The 18,729-nt window shown below is 38.3% G+C and overlaps 1 protein-coding gene across 6 annotated transcripts in view; it reads right to left on the bottom strand.

The window, feature by feature from the left end:
- Positions 1–800: 800 nt before the first annotated feature.
- Positions 801–18,729, bottom strand: part of LUC7L3 (LUC7 like 3 pre-mRNA splicing factor) — a 19,213-nt gene continuing 1,284 nt past the window's right edge. The window contains exons 2-13 of one of the 6 annotated variants that reach the window (XM_065693302.1): positions 13,093–13,159; positions 12,159–12,198; positions 11,810–11,954; positions 10,470–10,544; positions 10,273–10,377; positions 9,338–9,499; positions 8,595–8,878; positions 7,924–8,084; positions 2,916–3,056; positions 2,705–2,810; positions 2,201–2,266; positions 801–1,361 (exon numbers count right to left, since the gene is read on the bottom strand). In XM_065693302.1, the coding sequence (XP_065549374.1) occupies positions 2,242–2,266; positions 2,705–2,810; positions 2,916–3,056; positions 7,924–8,084; positions 8,595–8,878; positions 9,338–9,499; positions 10,273–10,377; positions 10,470–10,544; positions 11,810–11,954; positions 12,159–12,198; positions 13,093–13,159 (1,311 nt within the window). In that variant the 3' untranslated portion in view covers positions 801–1,361; positions 2,201–2,241. Of the gene's footprint in view, positions 2,811–2,862; positions 3,057–4,525; positions 4,652–7,923; positions 8,085–8,594; positions 8,879–9,337; positions 9,500–10,272; positions 10,378–10,469; positions 10,545–11,809; positions 11,955–12,158; positions 12,199–13,092; positions 13,160–18,729 lie in introns of those variants that run through there. The other 5 variants (XM_065693301.1, XM_065693303.1, XM_065693300.1 and 2 more) reach the window with 5 other exon arrangements.

The following is an 18,729-nucleotide window of genomic DNA, read 5'->3' as shown; positions in this document are numbered from 1 at the left end:
CCTATAACAAATATGTGCAAGACAAAGATTTTTGGCCACTGAAAGAAGTAGCACAGCCAGGCAGTAGCTGAATCAAGTCTCAAAAGGAAGAGATGTTCATGCAGTGTCTGCAGTTAGAACTTGGTTACGATTTCACTTGCCTCACCTGCATTAATTTTTCTCCAATTGCACCCCACCTCAGCTCCTGTGCCCCTGTTTGGCATTTGCTTTACAAAAGTAAAATTCAAGAACAAAAAAACCCCTGCCCTCCTCTGCACCAGGGGGACTGACACGCAGCTCCTTTTATGAGTGCACTTCCACCAGTAGCCTTTTTTGTTGATGTATGGCTGCAGTTGCACATAGAGTCAAGTCCTGAATACTAATATGAGGGATAATGCTTTTTAGATATTTAAATTCAGTGCTTTACAGACACTTCACTGTCTCTGCTGACTCACTAGTACACAGTGCAGTCCTTTCCCAGTAAGAACTATGCTCCCTTGGTGCTGCAGGCTCACAAGAAAGAATAAGGCATGGCTCTGCTCCCTTGTATCTGTCCGTGCATGCTCACCAACTTCACACAGTTGTTAAGTAATACTCCAAACTGATGCTACAAGGCAGACTTGCAGTGGCATCTCTTTCACAATGCTGAGAAAGTCTGCTTTATAAAGGCTTAGGGCCTATATTGTGAGATTGCTAGTTTCTTAACCATCTGCAGCATAAGCCATTTAGCTGCTGAAAAAGCAGGCTTGAAACTCAATACTAACTAATAGCACCAAAAAACCCCAAGCCCACAAACACCACAGAATAACTAAGCATCCAAATTAATGGACTAAGCTTGAAGACAGGAGTAGATTTATTAGGAAAGAAGCTTGCTTAATATTAAATGTCCAATGACAGAGGCAATCGGCTTTGTAACAGAAATTCAAAGATACTTTATTTCCATTTCTCGTATATCAAGAAGCTAGGAATAGCTTAGTTGTAAAAATGGGATCCGGTTTAGTTTGATTCACACAAATACTAAACATTTATTCTTGTGTTTTAAAGTCCAAGAATGAAAACTCGCAATTAAACACTGAGCAAGCCACGTGTTCAGGTTATGTTGGTTTCTTATCTTAAAAAGTCTTAAAGAAAAGAAAAAGGAGACAGGACTTATATTCTCAGTAGCATTATGTGCTCGTATCAACACATCTTTCTGAAATCTCTGGGAGGAAACACCAGTCCTGAATTAAATCTTTTATATATATAAAAAAAAAATAAAATAAAAATACTAACTCAACTTTATATTTTTCTACGCCACTACAGCTTTCTTTCACCTCATTTTAAAGCAGATCTTCAGTTTAAGCTGTCTTCCTCTGTCTTCGCAGACTCTTCATGGAGTAGTCCTATAATGCAGAAGTTTGGGAAAACAGACAATTAGACAGCATTAAGGGCATTTTGTTGTCATTCCTATATATTGGCCCAGTTGTTAGCTGGCAGCTTAACTCTACAGAGATGTCAACATGACTGGCTTTAGAAGCAATAATGTAGCATTAATGGTTTAATAATCAACATTAAGTGTTTAAGACTTCCTAACATAAATAATAAAGCTACAGTAACAAATTATGTTGCAAGAAGCTCATTTATCAGCTGTACTCTCCACTGTTAGCTCCTTATTTGAGGAATACAACTAAAGACCTTCTGTAACAGTAAGAAAGCCAAGTCAAGAGTGAGGAAAAAACTTCCAGTATTCCTTTTAATACAGTACTTATTTCCTAGTGTTTAACTGTTTCACTTCCAGCAACCAGTTTTTCAGCACACATTATTGCCATGAACATTGTAATCATGTGGTGGCATCTGTCTTTGCATTTAATTTGCCTCAGAAGCCTGTTATCAGCCATTCTACCTCTCTGTATTATGGCTGACTGCAACTTCTCCTACACAGTAGGAAATATTAAACACATACCTCTTAAAGACTTGCATTGCATTGAAAGTAACCTGTAGTGTTTATTGCATTTTAAACTCTTTAAAGATATCTAATTCTGGGCAGCACTGCATCCCTACACACAGTTGAAAGAAAATTCCATTCTGTTAACATCGGCTTTTACAGTATTCACACAATACACAAAAGATCCTTTTCACTATCTTGAAAATCAAAAAAAAACACAACAGTAAGCTTAAAGATTACAGGCAACAGCATTCAAACATGGATGTGGGTAGAGAAAGGAGTACCTGGCATGAGTACCTGCTTAGTTTGACTGAATCCTTGATTTTTAATTTGGCTTTTCATGGGCCGCTCACAACACCAACGCTGTGTGAGGTATGGTAGTCAGCTGCAATAATTCATAAACCCTACACTTCCATCAATCCAATGCTACTGGCTCTCGAGTTACAGAACAAACTGCATTAGAATGCAAGGCAATAAAGCAAAAAAAAAAAAAAAAAAACTAGAAACATCCTTGACAAAGAAACACTAGCAGTTTATATGAGAACAAAGTAGTCCAACATGTGCCTCCGATATTAAAGTATTAAAGCAAAAGGTTCTGCTGATGTACCAACACAATATGGACTTAAATACAAAAACAGTTCAACTTTTTTTTTTTTAAAAAACGATAACAAAATCCCTAAAAAATAAAAAAAGAGGAAAATTAATTTTGCTATGGTGACTATATTACAAATATGTCCCAAAGAGGCACACTAATGGGGGGGCACGAGTCTGCTACAAAATAGCTGAGACAAAACAATGTACCTCAAAATGTTTTGCAGGACTACACTGTCTTTTCCTTCAGAAGGTGCTTTAGTATGTCTTCTTACTTGGCTTAGTTCCATCTTCATCTGTGCATACTTACGCTGCACTGTTAAACAGTAACAAAAAGCCCTAATCAAAGTTTGAAATAATGCACTTACCTCTGTCTGATCTGAGGTCATATCAGATCAGTTTTAATTGGACTGAGTGTCACCTTCAGATTTAATGTCTTCACTGGTCCCATTGACCTCATTCTTAGTATCACTCTCCTTCGAGTCTGTATTTGTGTCTTCACTCTGCTTTTCTCGACTACTGGACTTCATACTACTTTTTTTATCATCAGATCCCCTCTTTTCTGCCATGAAAGAAGACATTGACCATGGATTTCAAAGTAAAAAAAAACAAAACATTGCACATGTGAGATATATATTGCATAAAAAATGGGACAATTACTTTCTAAAGCAGTAACAGTAAGTAGTACTCCAAAAGTTACAGAAATTGGCTTCAGACTACCAGGCTGGAATGGAGAGGGTACCAAAAAAAAAAAAAAGAGTAAGGGGACAGCAGAAGGTGGGGAAAAGAGAAGGGACAGAGGCAGCTACTCAGCTCTCTGCTGAAACACACAAAGTGGGGTAAAGAAGCAGTCAAGAAGTTAGGCAAGTGTATCATTATGGTGCATGGCTTCCTTACTTATCATGGGACTGTTATTTCTCTCCCCCCCCCCCCAAGTTTTAATTTGGGATGTGTATGGCTTCTTTGGGTCACAATTCTCATTAAATATAGCTCTTCAAAAGAGAATCCAAAAAGAGCGATGGGACAATGCATCAGTGCATTATCAAATACATCAATACTTGCCAATTCAAAATACAGCAAAACCCCAAACAATCAAATACTTGGGGAAACAATATTAAGCATCAGTTTTGAAGGTGGGGATCACAGTGACAATCAAACCTAACTTTACTGCAGTTTGGCACATGACTGTCAGCATTATTAATTCTCCATTTTATAAAAGCAGCAAGAAGTTACAATCCACTCATTAAAAATCTGGTGGGGGGGACAGTTTCGAAGGTAGATAAAAAGTGCCAAAGGAACAGCAAGATGGGAAGGACCCCACAATTTCAGACTGAAAAGTCTGCTGCAGTGCTGAAAACCTCATCTTTTCCTCAAACATCTTCAAAGAAGGAAGGAAGCCAGAAAAACATTTCCATGGCAACAAAACCATTCAGTATTAGAGCTGTAAATGCAGTGTTTGCAAATGTCATAAAAATATAAATTCTTTATTATTTCATACCATAACAGTCAACCTTTGATCAGGAAAGACACTTTGGAGAGAAAAAAGGAAATAATCCAAAAAACCAACCTCTCAGATGCCATCACACAGAACAACATTCATGCTCTTTTTTCTGATTATTCCCTGCTAGCTGGGCAATTAAAATGAATCATATAAATATATCATATCCCCAACACAGGAGCACATAGATCAAGCACTCTGACAAAGCTATGTTAAATAATGTGATCACCTTGACTGGCAGAACACACTTTTATATTCCAGAAGACAAAGTAGAAATTAAGCTTTAAAACAGAAGCAACATCCCAACTTGGTTTAAAACACAGCATCAGAAGGAGGGGTGAAGCCCCTCACAGAAATGAGGGCAATTGCCTAAGGAACACCACTACCGAGGTTTCACCTGAAGCAGCACATCCACTGCATGGTGCCTGGAAGACACAGGCACCAAGGTCAAAAAGCTCACTGAGGAACTAGTCATTTTGTATCTGTCTGCCCTCGGTTTTGAACTCCGCAGGTAGATTTGCACTCTAACTAACCTTGTTAAAAAGTCGTCTTTTTGTGTCTTATAGGTATCTCCGATGCACACGTAGATCCACTGAGGAATAGTAGTCTTGTTTCCCCGCAGAGGACTAGTAGTCAGCCCAATAATCTTATCTTCTGTCCTATGTAGATATGGTAGATCTTAATAGCCCTATGGATGTGCAGTGTGCAGGGTTTTGTGTCTTGTTTGTTTCTTGAATTTGGTCAGGAAGGTTAATTTTGTTTAAGGTTACAAAAACCTACTATTAAACTGTGGTATGAAAGACAAAACTCTTCTAAACCCCTTAATAATAAAATAGGTTTACCATAGCAAACCTCCAGTGTGCCAAGCAGGACTGACAAAGTATACTCCACAAATAGTCCAATGACTGAAATTCTTTCAACTCCTGGAATATCTGCAAGCAGTTAAGTTCCTCCTCTCTATTTTCTACCAGTAAGATTTCTTTCTTTAGAAGCACATACAATTAGCATGCTGTTGAAACTGGGTGGATTATTTCATCTGGGATCTATTAGGTATAATCACACAATATTGACTTTGCTTGCTTCCTGATTCAACACATGCACATTTTTCCTGATTGAGATTGTGTGGGCAACTGAGATGTATTTTGTGAGAATAAATACCAAGATAATGTGAATGCAGAAAATCAGTCAAACCTAATATCCAGTATTACTGAGGGTTAGGGTGTTCTGACTGTATTTGCTGAGGTTTAATCACCAACACAAAAACACGATCACAAGCGTAATTACTTTTATATAAATGTATGAATCCAGATTATGGAAGGTAAAGAGCCAAGTTAAAGTGGGCTGAAGGCATGTTCCAGTATTAACTCTTCATAAAATGAAGGTACATGCAGAACAGAAGTTTTCTTTCTCTTAAAGAAACCCCCCCTATTTATTCCATCTCCTCCAAAGTTATTTCCTTGAACACTAGTTGTGTTCTGAGGGTTTATATTAAGCTAATGCTCAGCTGGTGTTTATGGCTGGTGGCTCCCGCCTTTAGCAAACTCATCCCTGTTCCTGAAACTTGAGTCAGAAATTAAGTGTCTCCATTTTTACACATACCTTTTTCCTCACAATCTTAAACGTTGTTGTATTCTACAGTGTTTTATGAACAAGAAACCAAACTTCTTTCAAAGTACAGCACTAATTTAATGTGTAACAGGAGGCAAGTCTTGGGCAACCAAGCCTTGCTTTTTGTCCTGTTGGGATTCATGTTTATAAAACAGTTTGAGATTTCAAGATGAAAGGCACTATATACCATAAGGAGTTCCAGCCAGGTCTTTGCTGCTTACTTTTATTAACTGTTGATCAATGCTGGATCTAAAGAAAATTAGTCTGAGGCTAGTATTCCCAACAGAGCAGTAACTGCAATAAGACTTAACTTTCACATTACTACTTTTTGTGTAAACAGCAGAGCAGGTAACCAGCTTCAGATATATGAACCTCTAAAGCTGACTACTTACCTACCTACAATGCCACACTGCAAACATAAGGATGTAATGGTGTTTACAGCTCCATCACAGAAATTCAATGCTTGCTTCTTAAATACTACTGGTTTGGTTTTTCCCCTCTCTTTTAAAGGTTTTCCCATCAAAGGGAAAACCACAACCTTCTTCAGCGTTACAGTCCTGCTCTAAGGCCTATTTGTGCTTCTACAAATGTTAGAATCATATAGTCAAAAAGAGTAATTGATTTTCCCAGGTGGAATTTTCATCACAGCTCATAGCATCATCTCACTGTTCTTATTTCTGGAGGAAGAAAGTAGCAAGCAGCAAATAAAACAGCCAACAAGGAAATTGGTTAGAGTTAAAACTAAAAATAATGAGATGCTGAAGAAAGTTCTCTAGTTCCTCTATTTATGGAAGGATCAAGGGAAGAGCTGAAAAGCCATTAAGCTCAAAACCAGACCAAATTTGAATAAATAAGGACACGGTTATTTATACGCACAGATACACACACAATACTGAATAGGACATTCTTGACCAAGTACCAGAAATCTGTTCAGAAAGCAGCAAAAAGGGCACAGTATCAGGTAGGAATAAAGTAACAGATGGACAGATACAGGCTACAGTACTGAATCTCAGTATAAACATCAGTTCCACTGCCAGTGAGCAAGCAGCTAAGAACCACTTGCTTGGAAAGAGCAAAGCAAAACGAGAGAAGAATAGATACTAAAGATGCACCACAGTATAAACCAGGAAAGTGAAAACGCTCCAGGGAAGTCAAGCAAGAAAAATACATTAAGCATCACCAACATTTTGGGATCTGCTGGATAAATACGGGAAAGTAAGGGTAGGGCAAACAGGCCTATGCAATCCAGAAACATGCACATAGCACCTTTCATTCCAGAGAACCTCAAGAGTACCTTAGAAAGAGAACAGACTGTTTCATCCACTACTGACGGTCAGCTCAAATAGTGAAGTGGGGCGACTGTTTCAGACTGGGCATTAGGCAGCACCCCAACAGAGCCAGCAGTTTAGGCCTGAAGTTAGTATTACATTTTTCTAGAAGACTTTTAAAGGGGGAAATTTAGCAATAACAATGAATTAGTGTCTTTTCACAGAATGTGAATCTGTAGCGTTCTCTGTGCAGCCTTTTTTAATCCTACTTAAAGCTTCTGAACACCAGCCTTTGGTGAAGCAGTGAGTCATCAGCAATGATGTTGTATGTGGCATGACCTGCTATAAAAGCATTCCAAGGACTAATAGAGCATTCCTTGAGACTCACCTGAATACTGACAAAGCAAATCTCACTTCCTCAAAACAGAAAACACAACAAGGGGGAAGGATGGGGAGAACAGCAGGAGACTGGGGAGAGGGCATGAGATTGTAATTTAGAGCATTACAGAAAGTCTGCAAGATTTCTCTTGGACTGCATTCATGGATTAGAGAAAAAGCACTGTTAAAGGAAAATAAAGGCAACATGATAGTGTAGAGAAGTAACAGATGGTACAGGTGAAAACCCAGCTACCAATCTCCCACAAAACATGTACCAGCAAAGGGTAACTACAGCAGTACCTGCTAATAGTAGGAATAGAAAATATTCACTCTTATGAAAAGCTGACTACAGGCTTATGTTTTTCTGAACGTAAACAGGTCTTAAGATACAACACAATCTCACAATTTGCAGACAAAATGGTAAGCTTTTAATAACTGCTGTGACAAGTAAGAGGTGGACACTGGGGTGCAGGTATGAACACAAGTGCATTAACAGTAACTGGAATTAACAAAACGCTTCAAATTGGTTAAGAGCAACACATACAGCTTATAAAACCAGATCTGGTTTGATCCTAAGAAGAACTTTCAGTCACTCACTAACTTAAAAGCTTTTGAGACTCTAAGGAAACATCAGAACTTGATAGAAAGATCAGAACTCAGTCTTCACACAAACATACCTTTTTCTTTTGACTTCCTGTCTTGTTCTCTCTCTCTGCTTTTGCTTCTGTGCTTGTAGGATTTCCGCTCCCGGCTTTTTGATCGTCTCCTGTCCCTGCTGCGAGACCTATGTTTTCTTTCTGATCTATCATGACTTCTGCTTCTTCTTCGGTCACGACTCCTTAACATTCAGAGAAAATTGCAGAGAAGAATGTGAATGTCAGCTGGTTATTTTCTCAGTAGTAAAACTACAGTACTTCCTAATACACCGATTATTTGCAGAAAGTAAGTATTTAAAACAAGCCTTAGCATGCTGTATACTTCTCAGTATGCAAGACCTGGCTTCATATTGCCTTCTTCACTTAGCCAGAATACAACCACACAGCTTAAAAGCATCTACTACTAGGAATCAAAGACCAGCTGCAGGAAAAAGCAAGATCCTGTATTTTGAAAGTATATGTCTACTCAAAGCTCCCTCGTAAGACTTCTTACACCACAACGGTGTCATCTACTTCCAAAACTTGACAGAAGACAGTGAACAGGCAGTGAGAATTTATCCTGAGAACCAGTAAAACAGAAGAAAAGGAGAAGCTAACAAAGCAGTGATGAGACTCAGGCTGACGGATTAACTCCCCATAAGATTTTTACATTTTGGGAAGTTGCAAGAAAATTCACACACACACACACGTACCTGCTTCGTCTTCTTTCTCTGCTTCTTGATCTTTTGTGGTCTCGTGAACGGCTGCATCTTCTGTCAGATGTTCTGCTTGAATGTCTACTCCGTGAACGGCTCCTTTTACGTCTCTCTCTATCACGAGCCCTCTCTTTTTCCTTTTCTTCTTCCTCCCGTCGCCTCTTCCTTTCCCGCTCCTCTCTTTCCCGTTCCCTCTCTTTCTCTCGCTCTTCTCGCTCTAGTTTCTCTTTTTTTAACCTTTCATCACGGTCAGGTTCCTCTGTTCTTTTTCTTAACTTCTCCTTAAAAAAAAAAGTTCACAGAAAGAAATGAACATTGCTCAAGAGAAATCATCCAATGTAACTTTATACATTCTGAGGCTGTAGAAGCTTAAGTTTTTAAAATACTTCAGTTTTCTAAGGAATAGCCTACATACAAGCATTTTAAAATCCTTGAAATGGAAATCCTTCGTCTTGCAGAACCTTTTTTGCTTGTCATTCTCACAAGAACACACTACAGTTTTTTACAAAAGCTACAGAAAACTCCCACCTGAATTTGCATCTTTGCTTATATCTAATCACAACAAAGAATGGCAGTGCAAGCACAGTGCTAAATGCGCAAGTACAGAACTTCATTTGATTTTTATATACCATCTTTGGAGTATTTTACCCGCTTTACAAAGTCCACTGGACAGCCTTTTATTTGCCATAGAAAGCCTCCAAGCAATCTGCAGATGTTCAGTAACTGAAGGAGATGCTTACTTTTAAATCTTCTACTGTAGCTTTTATTTTGGCATAACCCATGTGCTGCTTTCCCATCAAGTGGTCATCTACCCTGGACTGTGCATCTCCTACAATTAAAAAGGCTCCACAAACTTCACAAACTTCCATTTGTTTTTCTTGGGCTGCAAAGCTCTCAATTGTCTGAAAAATAAAAGTATTTGATAAAGCAAAAAGTTTTAGCCAGAAGCCAGTGATGAGGTTTACTGTTACTGTTATCAAATCCGAAGCACTAGAGAGCTGAAAAATCTTATCTGCATGTTTTGTCTTTGAGTACTGCACCTACTAGGATGAGCCGTGCAAAGAGGCTACACAGACCCATTCCTCATAAGCCCCCAGGAAAGAGTTTATTAGAGAATGCAGAAAACAAGCCTTACTCCTCACAGCAGAGGGTTAGTACGTATATGCATATAGCCGTATCTGCAGCTTTCTTGCACTCTCATGATTAAGGAAAACAAAAATCTCCTAAGATGATTTCTTTGGCATCAACTGAAACGTCTGGAGTTGCAGAATATCCATGGAGTATGTCTCAAGGAATTAAAAGGCTAAAATAGCCCATGAAGAAACACAAAAAGGAATGCTGTGCTTTACCACCAAAGGCTGGTGGTTGAATTAATTCACTGTTTCAACAGACAGTCGAGAAATACACTAGAATTTCAATATAAACCCTAAAGGTTACTGCTGTGCAATGTTCATGGATCATGTAGTATGGACACAAACACTATTGCCTGCAACATTTTAAAACTTTTAAAAGAAAGTCTTTTAACACTGGATTAACACATTTAAATGCCCCGTTATTGTCTAATAAATTCTGCATGGAATTTGCATGCCTTCAGTTTAAGGATAAGGTTATTATAAACAGAGTGTTGCACCAACCTTTTAAGTAAGTGTGACACCACTACAAACATGTTACTTACTGAAGTCGTAGACCTCAGCAATTCTCTCTCTTCCTTTAATTGTTCAACAAGTTTCATCATTCCTTGTGCCTCTTCCACCTTCCCTTCGGAACCTAATTCTTCAATCTGAAGGACAATTTAAAAAAAAATCAACTGTAATTTTTAAACCAGTAGAAAAAGCAAGAGATGTCTGGTGAGGGGGAGGGAAAAAACCTTACCTGTTGTAGCAGTACATCAATTTTGTCAGTTAACACCTGAATCTTCTCTTCGTTTTTACCAGTGGGTCCCGCTCCCTGCCAAACAGTGCAAGTGTTTTTTTCTTTATTTTCTTTCAGTTTGGGGTTTTGGTTTCTTTTTTTTTTTTTTTAGTTAAAATAGCTTTAAAACACATTAATGTCTTCTCATATTTCAGAGACACTTCAGGAATAATCTCCTCCTGCCTCTTCTCCCATAAGAGCCTACTAATAATAGCCTAGTCCAACATAAAATACTCCTCAACACAGCTCAGTCCTCTCCTGCTGAATGAAGCAAGTTATAGTCACACTAATTCCTCCTAAATCAACAAAAACATTCAAGGCCCTGGCCCATAAAAGGTAAGACATCTGAGTTCAAAGTCCTAAATTTAAACCCTGAAACTGCCACGCAGCTATTGCATATCTTTTCAGACGCTCCACTATGACTTAGCTGGTCGGTGGGCTCTGAAATCTTAACTTCTGAGCACAAGTACAAAAAGAATCTCCCTTCATCTGAAGTACTTGTTGGCAGTGTAATCTCTGTAGGCTGCTGAAACAGACTTAAATCTGCCTCCCCCTCAACCTCTGCTCTACTCCACAGCCAATAAGCTCTCTTAACTGGATACTGTCCACAGCTGCTTCTGAAGCAACTGGACTTTGCACAGAACAATTAACTGCAGCAGCAAGAAGAAGTAAGGCTACCCTAGCAGTCATGAAACAGAGTGCAGGCCACAATCACTGCTCCAAATCCAGCAGTGGATAAGAAAAAACAAGTGGACTAAACATGTAAAATTTTTCTCCCAGTCAGTTTAAACTTCCCATTAACAGCTCTCCAGCACACAGCAAGACTGAGAAAAGCTGCACAGAAATAGTTCTCTCGAACTCCTGCAATTCCATCATTGCCTGCCAATGATGGTGCTGGAGCAGGAAGAGGCTACTGCATAAGTGTGGCAGCTAACAGAGATTTAGCTCCCTCAGCTGCTGAAAAACTCAGCACTGCCCTACTTCAGCTGTATCATCATGATGCAGCTTACTAGTGAAGTGGAAGAGCAACTAAGGGTGAGAAGGTAAACTGAGGTTAACAGGATTTCTAGGGTGGAAAACAGATACTGATTCTGTATAAAGAGAGGCAGGACTGCTGCTGACTGCAAAGCCACTTGGCCTGTCCATTAAGGCCAGATGCAGCCTGCTAAGTAATGGCTGAAGAGACTTATCTAATGGGAATCTTCTGGAAAACTCTGTATTTTAGCTGAGGAGACAAGGTGAAGAGAACACAAAGACAGTGGCTAGGAGAAAAATTGCCTGACTAATTCCTCCAGACTCACCCCAGAAGACTGTTGATTCTGTGACAGTGCCAATCGAGCATGGCCTCTTCGAATCCTGCGCTCTACCTCTGCCAGTAAGCTCTGTAAATAGCGTAAGAAGTCTCTTTCATAGCCCACTTTCATAAAACGAGAGCTCTTCTCATACCTGGTAAGATATATTTAAAACAAAAGCTCAGGTCAATCCAGAATATATGAAAAACAAGTAACAACCTGCAGTGTTATAAAGTCTTGCTCAAGGTAAGAGAATATTATAAAAAGCAGTTAAGTTTCTCATGGTTGGGGTGCCTTCAAGAAATTTCAAGCATACCAGAAACACTATTTGCATTAACATATCAACCAACATACTTACTGTTTACGTAGATTTTCATCATGTATTTTTTCACAAGGACCTAAAAAGACCACACAAATGTTTTAAGCTTGCATTCCTGAATGGTGTACTCACATTCCATCAGCATTTGTTTGTGCACCACGATAGAAGAGAGCTATTAAACACTTCCCAAGGACTTTTATGCCTGCCTTTCTGCTTCCTTTGCTTGGAGTTTGAAAGACACATTAAAGAAAAAGAATGCCAATATGGTTTAGTAATTAGAAAACCAAAAGATATTTTGTGTGACACAGAAAATAGGATTTCCAGATCAAGTTCTACATGGGTAAAACTACACAAAAAAATACCTTAAACACCTGGGGCCTTAAAAAGAGAAGAAAAATTACATATGAAGGGTAATTTCACCAAGCACTTTCTAAACTCCAGACAGCGTTCTCTGTAATAACCTGGCTACTGATCTACTGAGTAAACTTAGGAGGTGTGTGGTCTCAGTTCATGAAGGCAGTCACATTAATATTTCCCACCTCCCCCAACCCATCAAAGTCTCCAATGGACTTGGAAATTAATGCTAAGGAACCTGTTTTTCCTAGTTACCTTCTCTAAACTACATGTTGTCCACATACTATCACTTGAAATCTACTAATAATTTAGAGATAGCCTTCAGTAATAACTACTACAGTAAATGAGTCTCTAAAGTAAAGAGGCTCAGCAACATAAAACCCCACAAAAATAAGTTGTAATTAAAAATAAAAGTTCTATGATTCTATGATTTTTTCACTTAGAGAAAGTAGGATCTGGAATAAATATTGCTCTTAACATACTGTATCACTGGCAATCCTTTAATGAAAAAACCCTTATTTTCAAAGTCTTTTGACAGAGCATTACACAACAAATATATAGCCTGTAAACAAAAGTTAACTGTAATTATATGAAAGTTAATGAAAATGACAAGACTTACCTAGATCAGAACGGGTGTTTGTAAATAATTCAGCTGGACAAAAACCACAAAGGTAGTATTTACAAACCTGACAGAGAAGAAAGAAACAGGTATCATTTTTTTAACTCCCAAATTGTCTATTTTAGGTCATCACTTCTATTTTCTAAAACACAAAAATCCCTTTGTGCAATGAGAAATTTCTGTGTATTTCACGCATTTATGTTACCTGGTAGCAGTATGTGCCACCACGTGCATCTTAAAAGACCAAAAATCTTACTTTCCATTGCAATAATAGTATTTCTTAATTTTAATGCTAAATATTTAAGATTACAGGAAAGTGTCATCTATTTGTACATACAAAACAGCATTTGGTATTTCCAAATGAATTCAATCAGATTGAACCAATAAGAAAGGTTACAATTCCTTAACCATGATATCCTACAAGGGGTGAGTATGTCTGCCATGAAAGCATGAGAGCAAGTTGCTCTTAGCTTGCCCGTAGTAACCGTATTCAGCCTTCATTTCATGAATGCTACTGGCCAGAACATGAGCCATCAGCATTCAAACATCAGGTACTGCCTCAATGATGCTTATGCCAATTCCGAGACTTAAGATCATATACAACAACTATCCAAAAGCTTCCCCATTACAATGCTTTTAATAATCCCTACTTTAAGAATGATATGCACAGAGACACTGTACCTCTTAAGGCAGACAGAGAAGACATTGATTTTAACCTGGTTTCCTGCCAACTAAGAAAGGGTTTGTTTTGTTTCTACATAGTCTATTTTTGAACTAAGAAGCCAGGTTCTTTTTTTATAACAGAAAAAAACCCCAACTGTTAGTCTAGCCAGTAAATACTTAACATATGATGGGATAAAACCAGCTTTGGTTAAAAAGATTATCACCCTCACCCATGAGCATGGGTTTAGCTAATCAAGTTGGTCAGTTCTTGAAGTTTGTAACACAGAAATACCTCCTGTCTATCCATCAGGACACAAAGATAATAATCAGAAATACTTTCACCCCTAACTTCATGGACAATCTTAAAGTCTTCAATAGACCCTTCCCCTGGATGTGACTGCCATTAACTAACTGAAGTGTCAATCCAAAACTAGCCTGGACATTCTTTTATCATCTTTGATGTTAAACCAGTCTCTAGTATTTGGCAAATTAATAACTGCTACTGTGCATTACAGCCTAGTTCTCATACTCTCTCGTGGTGTGGGCAAAGATTTGTGACATACTACTTCTAAGATCCATTTTGAAGCATCTTAAGAAATTGGGGTGAAGAAGCCCAAAACTTATCCCATACCAACACCTCAATGAAATGCCCCAGACACCAACTGATGAAACTAGATCAGTCCAACTTATTTTTCTACGCTGTCAGACTGAAAAAAAAGACTATGGGAGTTAAAAGAGTACTGACTGCTTTGCAGATTACACAGAAAAACAACCAAGCTTTCTACTAAGCCAAGGACATAAAAAGTGAAACACCTCTTATAATACAATTGGAATACTTCTCTGATTAGGACAATGTGACACACATCTGAAGTCATTTATAAAGAACAGTCATGAAAGAAAAACGGGTGGTGTTTTCTCAGGAAGCAAGGAGAAAGTTACTGCACAAAAAACTGGTTTCAGAATGTGCTCTATTCTCTGAAAGCTGCAGTACCCCTTCTTTTAATAGCAAGTTGTTTCAAGACAGCAGCTTCTGGGATGAGTTTCTGTACTAGTCAATAGAAATACAATTTCTCTCTACATTCTCTTTCTCCTCAATTTTCTCATGTTCCTATCAAAGTACTAGGATCAGTGAGAAGGGATGGGTTAGACAATTTCCTAAGACACACAGAACACAATAATGGTTTGAGCATTTTACGATGTAAAGAGAGTCGCAGAACATCTTCTGTCAGCTCAAAACCTACATAAACTGGCCTGTAACAGTTCTAAAACAAGCAGCAACAAAAGAAGCAAAATAAAAGTTATTAACGGACAGAAGTATAACGAATTAAAACAGAAAACCAACAGCAGAAATAATTACAATAATTTAATGTTGCAGCACTGCTAAGAAAAGCTTGCTCTTATGAGCTGATAGTTACAGCCAAAAAAGGTAGTAACCAATACTAAAATGTGCAGCTTAAACATACGTGACACATTGCATTAATTATTCAGATATATTAAAAACTAAAACAAAATCAAAACTAAACAAAACCCTCATATACTGGCAAAAACTGCAGTAGTTTTCTCCTGACTGGCTCTGGTTGCTATGGCTTCTAGCCAATTACTTGACATTCTTGACTAAGACACATCACAGTGGTCCAGACTATTGTGTCTGCAGCATTTCTCCCTCTGCCTTACCTATGTCATGCTCTGCAATTGATTTCACTTTAACAGAAAAATATTACTTGAGAGAATCTTGCAGAATCTTGAAAATTATCATTCTGATCTAGCTTCCCCCTGTGGTACATGCACCTTGACAGGCTGGAGATGCTAGTCAGCTACACTAACAGTCCATCTTGAGTAATCAATGATGAGTGCTAACAGAAAGGGCCAAGACACAGCTGAAGCATTACCGAGCCATTAAAGCCCTGAAACATAGGCGATATGCTTCAAATGGCACCACTGACCCATGGCTTATCACATTGCTTCACTTAACACAAGTTAGAAGTAACATGGAAGTACATTCCCTATTTGGAGGAAAAAGCAATAGGCAGTTTAGAATCACAGAATTAGAGGAGATACAAGCACTTATTCCTTTTTGCCAAATTATTCTGACAGCTCCACTACCGAAAAGCTGTAACAGAGAGGAATGTTACTGTCAAACTATTGCAGCAGAATTAGCCACAGCTTGTGCCTCGAAGCCTTTAGGGTCTCACATTTCGGTAAGACACTAGAACAAATACAGATAAACGCTTGGAACTTTCCACTCTTCATCTCAAATTCACCAATCCTTGAAATCTCTTGGAGGTGGGAAAGTAGTACACTTCACCTCAAAGTTGATTTAAGCAACAGCAAGAACGGCTACCTCCTCCACAGTCTGTGAACCAAGACAAAGCCTTTCTATATAAAGAAAGTATTGACAGCTCCATATCATTAACACTTCTACATTGACATGTTTCTCTTCTGTAAGAAATTATTTACTGACAGACAAGTATCAGTGTAACTGTAATAAATGATTTTGTAAGCAAATTCCTTTAGGAAGACAATTCCTAGTAAAAAGGCTGAAAATAAAATTCAGCCGGTTGTGGCTTACACACCAAAAAAACTAGAAAGTTCCTTTATATAGATGAGTTCTTTGAAACCCTTAAAGTTCACACGCATCAGACAACAATGCTCACCCACCCAAACTCAAACCCAAGTCCTTCTCCTCAAACCCCACTTTTAGAGATAACCTTCCATTACTAACTTTCTTTCAGTAAAGTCCTCTCTCTGCTCATCCTGTGGAGGATTAAGTCCTGAGATTCTATCATGATGCAAACCAATTTAGGTCTTTAGCATTAAAAAAAAAAAAAAAAAAAAAAAGAAAAAAGCCAGTATTTTAAATACAGATCCTACATTTGGAGGAACTGCATTCCTAATGGAAATAACTTTTCAAAGTAATTTATCCCTAACAGCTCCTCACCCCTTCCCACTTTCTGAAAACACTGAATTTACCACAAAGGAAACATCACAATCTCAAAGCCTTACAGGAAGCACAGGGTAGTCAATGCTGGCCTTTCTTGCGCTACAGAACAGCCTCAGAGCTCTTACACAATTGCTGTTTCCACGTGAACTTGTTTTGTATCAGCAGCATATTAAAGCAAGAATGCATGAATCAATAAAGTTACTGTTCCAGAAATATACTTTGTCTATGGGTATGACAGTAAGCACAAAGATTAAAATATATGATACTAATAATTTCCTCCTGCAAACAAAACAGAAAGCCTTTATGTCAAAACTAGAACTGATCATCTAAGGACATGCTGCAACACTGAAACATAAAGCAAGCAGGATCTCATTTTTTTAAGATTAAAGGCTTTAATCATGTCAAAGTTTCAAAGAACTTAAGCCCTGCAAAAGGCTTTAAAATACATGATCAACCTATTTCATTAAAACGGCAAATAAATGCTCAGCTGTCACAGGCTCTGCCTCCACACCTTCAACATCCACTGTCTTGGATCTCATTGCATCTTCCACATAGTTTCTGACAGCCACCCAGATGCAATTTACAAACAATAAAATAGAGACAAGCCTGCTTTGATAACTTTTCATAGCTGAAACTGATGGATTGCAACACAAAATCCTAAGCTTTGGTGTGAATACACAGGTTTACACTGAAAAGGCCACATGTTGAGATATGTCTAATCCTACAAGAAATGACATTAGCATATATATTTCATCTGAAAAGCAAAACAGCAGTCAAATAGATGAACTAATGTTACTAGCTGATGTTACGACCTTATCTGCATTTTCTGTCTGATAAAACACATCAACATTGCAGATTTCATCTTTAGGTTATGCAGGAAGTCAAACAAACACATTTTAACAGCAGTGATTTTTTTTGTAATGAACTTGGCAGTAGGAACTTGACTATGGGAACCCATGAAAACATTCCTTTCAGATAGGTTACATTTAATTACAGCCCTACACACTTCATAAATAAAAGCAGGAGCAGAGAAAACAGCAGCAGTTCCTGCAAGACTGAAGCTCAATCCTAAACCTGTGAGTTTCCCACTAGTCTTAGACATGGAGAGCTCTCCCCTTTCCCAATTGCCAGCAAAGGACTGGGAAGAAGAAACAAGGCCCTGTTTCTATAACAACAAAACTGAACAGCTTAGAGACAGTCCTATAGTCTCTCTCTTCAGTCTGAAATGGAAAAAAATTACTCACTTGAAGATGAAGAAAGTAATCCAACTTTGATTAAAGAAAATGGGTAATCTTTCTCACCTTATGAAATAAATCAAAACAATTCTCTTTCTATTCTACATGGACCAACATGACTCAAGCTATTTACTTTGTACTGCCAAAGCAGAACAACTCTTTATTTTGAGTTCAGAATCAAAAGAAAATATGTAACTGGACACCTAACTCAATGATGATATTGGATTCATAAGGGAAATCTAAAAAGACATTAAGATGGACATGAAAATTTGCTGAACTCACAGTTTCCTCCTGACATGCACAGCTTACTTATAGCAGTATTCATCAGTGACAGGACAAGAGGTAACGGGTTCAAACTTAAACAGGGGAAGTTCAGGTTAGATGTAAGGGAGAAGTTCTCTACTGTAAGGGTGGTGAGGTGCTGGCACAGGGTATCCACAGAAGTGGTAAACGCTCCATCCCTGGTAGTGTTAAAGGACAGGGTGGACAAAGCCTTGGGTGCCCTGGTTTAGTGTGAGGTGTCCCTGCCCACAGCAGCAGGCTGGAACTAGTTGATTTTAAGGTCCTTCCAAATTCTACTCTATGATTTTTCAAATAGGGGGGAAATTTAACAGCATCCCAAGAAAATGTTAACTGAGGAGGAGCTAACTGCTTTACGCAGCTTAAGCCACAGAACACCAATTCCACAAGTAGTAAAAAGCCTACTGTAGCTGTGACACTGTCTTCTAACATATACTATACTGTAACTCAAAAAACATATAACGAACAATGGGGGAGGGAGGCCAACAGGGAGAGAGG

Source organism: Lathamus discolor, chromosome 13 (genome assembly GCF_037157495.1).
Source record: "Lathamus discolor isolate bLatDis1 chromosome 13, bLatDis1.hap1, whole genome shotgun sequence".
Taxonomy (NCBI): Eukaryota; Metazoa; Chordata; class Aves; order Psittaciformes; family Psittacidae; genus Lathamus; species Lathamus discolor.
Note: the sequence above shows the minus strand (reverse complement) of the source record. Positions and strands in the feature narration are given on the sequence as shown.